This window comes from Pseudopodoces humilis, chromosome 26 (genome assembly GCF_049639895.1).
Source record: "Pseudopodoces humilis isolate 2021_Gansu_Grassland_sample_001 chromosome 26, ASM4963989v1, whole genome shotgun sequence".
NCBI classification, from domain to species: Eukaryota; Metazoa; Chordata; class Aves; order Passeriformes; family Paridae; genus Pseudopodoces; species Pseudopodoces humilis.
The window spans coordinates 1,676,533-1,685,524 of NC_142225.1; the positions used below are offsets into that span (position 1 = coordinate 1,676,533).

Here is an 8,992-nt window from a genome sequence, read left to right on the forward strand (position 1 = left end):
ATGGGAATTCTGCTCTGGGCACTTCTGCGGGATGGAGGTGAGAACACTTGCTTGGAAATCCAGGATAAATTCCTCAGGGAGGCTTGTGCGTGCTGGCAGGGGGAGCCCTGAGGGAGATTCCCTGCTCTGGAATCTTTTCCAAGCGGTCTGGAGCTGTGTCTGCTTGACAATTCCCTTCCAGCCATCCTACATGGGATAACTCATCCTTCAAACTCATCCAGGAGCTTCATCTCATCCAAGGGTGCTGGCCAGGAAGTTTTTTTGGGATGGTGAACCCCATCCCACCCCCCAGGAGGCCAGCAGTGGCCATGGGGTGATCCAGGTGTGATCCAGAGATCCATATACCCCCAGAATGGATGCGAAGCAGCTGAAATATCCCTTGATCCGAGCTCTGGGACACAGGAATGGAGCAAAGTGGAATGGGGAGAAAGGAAGAACATCCACATCATGCGTATTCCTTTATTGTGTTTTCCTACAGTTAAATGAAGCTGGACAGGAGATCTCTGCAGGAAACAGGGAGAGGATGGATACAGGGCTCATCTATGGATTATTTACAAACAGACAGAGCAAATGCAGCTCTAAGTAGCAGAATGAAAATCTTTCAAGTAACCATTTCCTCTTTATCCAGCCCATTCCTGGGCTGGAGTTGGGATTCCCTTCCCCAGCCCCTGCTGCCTGAGAAATTCCCTCCATTTAGGGCCCAAAACAACCCCACAGACCCCTGATTTGTCCTGCCCAAGGGCTGAGGTTGGTTCCCAGGAAGGGCTGAGGTTGGTTCCCAGGAGCGTTTCGGAGGTGACGCAGCCTCCACCTTCCTCAGAAATTCCATCCTGGATTAATCCAGCTTTGATCCAAGGGCAGGAATGGGCTGCAGAGGGACAGGCAATGTCTATCCTACCTCCCAAATTCCCTCAATATTCCTATTCCTGGCTGTGCTCTCTGCTGTCAAGCCTCCTGTAAAACGCTGAGAACAGGGGTTCTTCCTTGGAAAAAAAAAGAGGAAATGGCCATGAAAGGGAGCAGGAAGTTGAGCTTCAGCCCCTTCCTAGTTTGGGTTTGGAAGGAGACGGATTTGGGCAGGTCATAGAAAAAGTGGGAGCGAGTGACGTGTGGTGGGGGTTGGTTCTTCCTTTGGCTCTGCTCAGCAGAACGGTGAGACGGGAATGTTTTCTTCTTCTGGGAGGGAGGGAGAAAGAACAGGGAGTTAAACACACCCAGAGAAGGGCTTGGAGGAGCAATTTTATGGAAACAAGGGAAAAACTCAGGTGGGATTTCAGGGACATGTGTCACCTCATCCCTTTGCCTTCCTCCATGGTGATGAGAATGGAGCATCCCCCCTCACCTCCACCCCCCGTTTTTCCAAGTGTCACCTTCAGGTGCCTCCTGCCTGCAGGGAACCTGCTTGAGGGTTTTTTTGGTTGTTTTTGTTTCTTTTTTTAGCTTTTTCCTGCTTTTTTGTTAATATTCAACGATAAGGGAAACACCAGAGGGTCCCTGAAAAACAAAGTGCCAGAGCTAGTGGCTGGGAGCTGCTTGGAAAGGAGGGAAAGAGGATGGAATCCCTGCTGCTGCTCAGAATTAGTGCAAGAATTAGCATGACAAACCCTAATTGGGGTGATAAACCCTAATTAAAGTTTTAGGATGAGCTAAATGGCTGGGAGCAGCAGAGTGTGCATTGGGATATTCCCATCTGCTGAGGCTGGGCAGGTAGAATTGCAACAGGAGAGAAATAAAATTATTTCCTTTAGCTCAGGTGGAGGATTTGGGAATCTGTTTTTATCACTCCATGTGCAAGGGTGGGAATTGTCTTTTGGAGCCCACCCCACTGTGGGATGGGACTGAATCCGTCACGATGTGACCACGTCCCTGGGCTGATGGGACCCCAGACTCCCCCTCCCCACTGTACCCAGTCCATCCTCCCCTCCCCTCCTCATAGGATTTCCAGGACTTGATGCCAAAACCAGAGGGATCTACATCCCACTACCCCAGAAAATGGGATGGAGCCAGCTCTGATCATCCTTATTCCCCTCCCAGCCCTTCTTTGGGGGATGGATCCAGCTCTCTTCATCATCTTCATCCCCCAGCTCTGTTTTTTGGGATGGCACCAACTCTGCTCATCCTTACCTCCAGCCCCTTCCTTAGCCTTTTTTGGGGGATGGGGGGGATGGAGCTGCTTTTCTTCATCCCCTTCTTCCTTCCTGAGGATTTTTTTTGGGGGATTGAGCTGGTTCTGATCATCATTATCCCCTGTCCCAGCCCTTTCTTTTGGGGATGGAGCTGGTTCTGATCATCCCCCTCCTTTTCCTTCTTCCCCAGCCCTTTTTTGGGGATGGAGCCAACTCTGCTCTTTTTTTCTCCCCTTCTCGAGCTTTTTCTGGAATGGAGCCAACTCTGATCAGCCTTACCCCTTTCCCACCCCTTTTTCTGGGATGGAACTGGCTCTTCCTCACCTCTCTCTCCTTCCCCAGTCTTTTCTGGGATGGAGCCAACTCTGATCATTTTCATCCCAGTCCCCTTCCCCAACTCTTTTTTTCAGAGGGATCCAGCTCTGATCATCTTCATCCTCCTCCTCCCCTTTCCCAGCCCTTTTTGGAATGGAGCTGGCTCTGCTCATCCTCATTCCCCTTCCCTTCCCCAGCCCTTTTTCTAGGATGGAGTCAGCTCTGCTCTTCCTCATCCCCTTCCCCAGCCCTTTTTGGGATGGAGCCAGCTCTGACCGCCCTCCTCCCCTCTCCTGTCCCTATTTTCTGGCTCCAGCCTCTCTCCCATACCTGCTGGTGCTCAGAAGAGGCCGCAGTCCTTGAGGTTCTCTTTGATGATCACGTCTGTGACAGCGTCAAAGACGAACTTGACGTTCTGCGTGTCTGTGGCACAGGTCATGTGGCTGTAGATCTCCTTCACGTCCTTCCGCATGTTGAGATCCAGGAATTGGGTCTTGATGTAATTCCCTGCATCCTCAAATGTGTTTGGACCTGTGGAGGGAGGGATTGATGCCAAGCTGCTCCCATGGGGGTGGGCATCCAAGGAAAAGGGTGGAGTGCTGACCATGTGTAGCACAAAACTCCTTTTTACCCCATTTCTGATCTTCCTGAGGCCACATCCATCCTCTCCTCAGCTCCAACCTCTCAGGATTTGACTTACCAACCCACAGAGCAGAATGGAGCTGCTCATCCTCATCCCCTTCACAGCCATATTTTGGGATAGAGCCAGTTCTCCTCATCCTCATCTCCCCTTCCCCAGCCCTCTGACAACATATCCCAAATCCGAGTTGCCACATCTTTGCTGGGACCACACAACTCCTCAGCCCCTGCTTTGGGGGGGGTCTCGAGGAGGAGGGGTAAGGCCAGGAAGGGTCCAAACTCACCATCATACTCTGGGAAGCAGATGCTGAGATGGACTTTCTTAATCTTTTCCTCAAAAAGGTCCTTCTTGTTGAGGAAGAGGATGATGGACGTGGCGGCAAAGAACTTGTGGTTGCATATACTGTTGAATAGGTGCAGGGATTCGTGCATCCGGTTCTGCAGGGAAGCAGATTGTCAGGGATTGACACCCCCTTTGGGCCACCCTCAACCCCCATTCCCAAGAAAGGAACTTTTCCCTGTTTGCCACAGCAGCAGCTGGTCCTGCTGCCTGCCCAGTCCCTCCTCCCCACCCAGAAATCACAGATAAATCCAGGTGATGCTCAGGGTAGGGAGTGGTTCCAGTCCCTCCTGGGATTGTCAGAAATGGACTGTGGTGATTTTACTGGGAAATTTGCCCATGGAGACCTCGCAGCCTGCGCGCAAGGTGCTCAGTGAGCACCATTCCAGTCATCAGGTGGATGCTTGTGTTGGATCGTGGCTTCTGGCTGTTACCCACAGCTTCAGGAAGGAGCCAGGAAAAGGAAAACTCCAGTTTTAGAGCAGATGTTGAATTCTTAGTTTGCTGCTGGGTCATCCTGAGGGGATGAGGATCCATCTAGGCAGAGCCAAGTCCAATGTGGGGGTTTTCTTGATGTAAGGGTGATGCTCCATCTTTGTGGGCAGCATGTGGGTTCTCCAGGGATGGTTTTCCCTCATCCAGCTTCCTATCACAGAAGCTTTTCTGTATGCAGAGCACTGGCTCTGCCCAATCCTGCACTGGGTGAGCATTCCAGCCTCTCCCAAGGGCTCCCATGGGAAGGATGCTCTCCTGCACGTGGCTGAGAAAGGGCTGTGAGCTCCTGCCCGGCCATGGCAGGGCCCAGGGATGGCAGATCCTGATCCTGATCCAGCTTCAGCAGAAGGTATTTGGATGCCAAGGAGCAGCCATGGAACCTGGAGGAGATGCCAGGGAAGAAGCGGCTCCTGCTCTTGTCTTCATCCATTATCTCATTTCTTTAAAGAAAAACCCATTATGGAGCTTCCGTGTTTCTCCTCTCTGGATCTGTGCCCTCCAAGCTGCTTTCCCAGGGCTCTGCTGGTGCATCCCTCACTGGACACACTTTGGATCACGTCCTTGTGCCCCCACACTGGGAGGGTGGGAGCTGTCCCTCCTTAGCCCCTCTGCTCACCTCAGAGGGCACAGTGAGGCAGGAGGTGCCTCAGGACCAGATTTTCCTTCATCCCAGCAGGTTCCTGGCTCTTCCTGCCCTTCCCTTTGGCTTTGCTCCAGTTGTCTGGCTGTGTGGCCATTCTCTGATGGCTCTGAGGATCTGCACAGGAGCACTTGGGGGTTTCCTCATAGACAACACCCATGGATTCATGACCCAGAGGAAGTGCAAACACCTTTACCAGGTGCAACTTGCTGGGAACCAGCTCCATCCCGCATCTCCCACACCTTTCCCGGACCTCCCAGAGCATCTGACAGTGCAGAGTGTTGTTCCTCCCTCTTCAGAGCCCCCTTGGAGCTTCCCATTCCTCTCCCCCTTGGCTCCCAGTGTCTCCAGGACCCCAACCCACCACTTCATCGTCCTCCACCAGCACCATGTCGTAGGCGCTCAGGGCCCCGCAGAAGATGATGCAGGTCACCCCCTCAAAGCAGTGGATCCACTTCTTCCTCTCTGAGCGCTGCCCTCCCACGTCGAACATCCTGGGGAGGGGACAAGAATGAGGGACACACACACCTGGTCCTGACACCCCCCCATGTGATGGTTCCAGTGCCACATCCTCGGGGGGGACAGGAATCACTGTCCATGGGAGAGCACTGGTGGTCCCTTGAGTGTCAGGATCATCCCAAAATCCCTCCCCACCGTCAGAACTGGGGGGAATCGTGGAGGCGTGGTCATGGAGGTGGGGGAGGCTCCCACGTACCTGAAATTCAGGTCTTTGACAGAGAACTTGGTCTCGATGATCCCTGTGGTCTTCACTCGAGATCGCAACACATCCTGCTCGTTGGGGAGGTAGTTGGGGGCTGTGATCCTGTCCAGCTGGTTCAGGTAACTGGGGAGACAGGAAGGGATGTGACCTGCTGCCGAGAGGCTGCCCGTGTCTCCCCCTTTCCCTGGATTTCTGGGGATGGTTGTGGGGCTGAGCTCTGCCAAACACTGAGACTTCAGGGCAGTGACATCCCTGGGGGAGCCGAGGAACATCAAGGGTGGGGTCAGCGGCACTTCTGGGATGGGGATGGCACTGGTGGGATGGATGATGGCAGCAGTGGGATGGAGGACGGCACTTCTGGTATGCAGAATGGCACCAGCTGGATGGAGGACGTAGGACAGCACTGATGGAATGGAGGACAGCAGCGGTGGGGGGATAGCACTGGTGGGATTGGGGAAATGTACTGGTGGCATTAGGAAATGGTACTGGTGGGATGGGTGATGACACCAGTGGGATAGAGGATGACACTGGTGGGATGGAGCATGGCAGGCTCAGGGTATTCCCAGGAGCAGGGAGGGGATGAATTGTGCTAGGCTGGGTTGGAACTGGCTGTGAGGGGGTCCCCAGGCCAGTCCCTGTTGTGCCCGCCATGTCCCCACTCACTACGCGGCTGAGTCGTTGAGCTGATACTCGGCAGCGCGGTCAAAACACGCCTGAACCCCTCCATCCTTCCACAGCTTCTTGATGCAGGCGACCAGCTCGGGGGGCATCGTGCCCTCCTCGATGGAGTCAGCCAGGTTGAAGAGCAGCCGGCCTTCATCCTGTGAGAGAGACCTTCATCACCAACCTTCCCACGGCCCCTGTTCCCCCAAAGTGCCCTCAGGACTGGGGGTACAACATGGGGCTGCTGTGGACCCTGGGGTTGCCCTGGCCCCACCTCATGGGGTTTGGGGGGACAGGGACACCACCCTGACTGACCGCGCAGGAGGACTCGGCGTAGTCGATGCCCAGTGTGGACATGGCGCGGATGATGGCCAGGATGGACTGGAGGATGTTCCCGTAGATGATGGACTTGAATTCCATGCACTCCTCCTCCGTGTAACCGTCCTGGTGGATGATCCTGGCAGGCACAGTGGCCTCAGCCCCAAGCCAGGACGTCCCCTCTGGGGTGGGAATCACCACCCCACACTGGGCACCACCAGGTGACGGGGGGGGGTGACTGGGGGTCCAGCCATCCCATGTCTGAGAGCTTGTGGCTCATCCTGGTGGCCTCCCCCTCCCCAGTCTGGCTGAGGCCATACTCACTTCATCTGCTTCACGATGGTGCTCTTCCCTGACTCTCCAGCCCCTGGAAAAGGGTGGGAGGGACACCTTAGTGGCCACCAGGGCCTGATGCCACAGCGATGGGCACCCCATGGGGACCAGAGCCACTGTCCCCACCCTGGACACCCAGCCTGGCCTCTTCCCACCGCTGCCATCATCCCCACATTCCTGTCACCCTTTGCACCCTGTGTGGGACCACAGCTCGGGGACCCCCAGGGTGGTGGGAACCCCCTGGGTGCAGGTCCCCCAGGTCCCACACCTCCCGCCCACCGTGGGCAGTGCCCGGCGATGCCTTTGGGGCCGTAAGCGGCTTAGGGCAGCACAGGAAGCTGCTTAGAATTAGGGTGTTAATCGCCTTGAACCCAGCCCCCCCCACCTGGATAAGGCACCACTGCTGGCCCCTGCCCCATGGAGTCACCCCCCTGCCCCACAGGGTCACCCCCTTGCCCCGTGGGGTGCAGAGGGACCCCCAAGGAACCATCTCCCCCTGCCTGGCACCCACCAGCAGCTTTTGGGGTGTTGGTGGTAGGAGCTCCCCAGGCTCTCGCTGAGCCCCCTGAGATGTGGAACATCGTCAGTGGGACCCAGTGTCTTCATCCCATCCCCTGTCCCCCCACTGTCCCCTTCGTGCCTGCCATCCCCAAGAGCCAATGCCACCTCCAGCCCTTCCCAGGGATAACCTGGGGATGTCCTGGTGGCGGGACAACCTCTCCAGGCTGATGAGAGCTTGTCCAGGGGGTACCAGGGACAGGGCAGGAGGAGCCCAGGGGGTCATGAGTTCCCTGTCCCCATCCCCACGTCCCCTGAGGGTCAACGGAGTAGAAACACGGGGACATCTCCAGGGGACATCCCCTTCAGCCTTACCAAGCAGCAGCAACTTGACTGTCTTGGCCTCCTTATCCGCATCCTCCTGGAGCTTCTTCTCCAGCTCCTTGGACCTCTTGGCCATTTCCTTGTCCTCAGCACTGGCCCCGCTCCCCATGGCTTCGTTCTCCTCCTCCAATAACTCCACAAGCTCCTCTAGGTCCCCAGGCTTTTCCAGCTCTTCAAGGAGATAACACGCACACCTCGGGGACGAGGTGGGCACTGGAGGGTGAACCAGAAATTCCAAAAGACGTGAGCCAGGTACCCCACACCCTGACCCTGGGATGCCCCAAGCTGGCAGCACACTTTGGTGGGTCCTTGCTGCTGGCTGCCCCCCGCTCTCTCCCTTAATTCCCCATGGATAACCTGATTTTTTTTGACCGTGGGATTTGGGGACTTTTTATCTTGCCATGTGACCCAGGAAATCCAATTAGCCCAAGATGGCAAAGATTAGGGCTCAGGGAGGAAAAAAAAAGACGGAGCATCTCAGGGAGGTGGGCAGGGGGCTTTACATAAGGGGGGGCATCAGCGTGACACCCCCTGCCCATGGGGACCAGTCCCCTGAGGTGACTTAGGAAGTGGGGATCTTCTTGGGGCTCCCTCCTGTCTTTGGGCTGTGACTCCACTTTTGGGGGGCACTGAGGATGGGATCAGGCCCTGGTTTTGTGTGTGTCCTCCACCCCTGGGTGCTCCAGAGCGATGGCAGGGGACTGGGTGGTGACAGGGGGGTGGTGGCGGGGGGCGGTGGCACTGGGGGATTCCTCCTGCAGGGAAAAGGGAGCTAATTACGCCCGGGGGTGGGTAACGAGGCCCCCTAATCCTGCCCCACTGGGTGCCGCCCTCCCGCTGCCTAAGCTCTTTAATGGGATCGTGGCTCAGCCTTCCTCCTCCTCCTCCTCCTCCTCTTCCCGGGCTCAGCACCCCCCATCCCAGCCCATCCCCCAGCCCAGCAGGCCTCCCCAAACCCCGGGGGACGGGTGGCTGCCTCCCCCTTCTCCTCCGGGGCTGCTTGCAGGTGGGCACCGCAGGGGGAACCCCCCGCCCCGGGGCGGGCTTTGGGACCCCCAAAAGTCCTGCAGGTCCCCGATGTTTGGGTTTGAGGTGCCCTAAATCCCTGCACTTCACAGGGCCATTGGGGGCTCCATGTCCCCGCACCGGTGTCCCCACGTCCCACCGGGCGCATATTCCCTGCCAACGCCGTTGCTTGGGGACACTCTGTTCCCGCTGTCCCCGCGGACACAAAGCCCTTTCGGAGCCTCTAATGAACTCGGCGCTAATGAGGGGGGTTCAATTAAAATACCAGACACCACCACCCCCCCTCCCCGCGGTGTACGGACAGTGCTGGGCAGGGGACATGACTCAGGCTGGGGGTCCTCAGTGTCCCCCGTGGCTCTTGTGCCCTCCCAGCCTGCCACAGTGGTGGCCCTGGTGGGTGGTGTCACCTCGCTGTCCCGTCACCCCCTCGACGAGGGGTGGGGGGCACAGAGGAGGGGGTGGGTGACATTCCCTCCGCTCTAACAGCGGCTAAA

At 56.8% G+C, this 8,992-nt stretch overlaps 1 protein-coding gene across 1 annotated transcript; it reads right to left on the reverse strand.

Moving 5' to 3' along the window:
• Positions 1-445: 445 nt before the first annotated feature.
• Positions 446-7,714, reverse strand: GNAT2 (G protein subunit alpha transducin 2). Its single transcript, XM_088066972.1, has 9 exons — positions 7,464-7,714; positions 6,582-6,624; positions 6,255-6,396; positions 5,940-6,097; positions 5,271-5,399; positions 4,920-5,049; positions 3,365-3,518; positions 2,772-2,972; positions 446-1,176 (listed from the first exon to the last, which is right to left on the reverse strand). Exons 1-8 carry the CDS (start codon positions 7,579-7,581, stop codon positions 2,782-2,784), a joined length of 1,065 nt encoding a protein of 354 aa, XP_087923098.1. The 5' UTR covers positions 7,582-7,714; the 3' UTR covers positions 446-1,176; positions 2,772-2,781.
• Between the last annotated feature and the right edge of the window lie 1,278 nt (positions 7,715-8,992).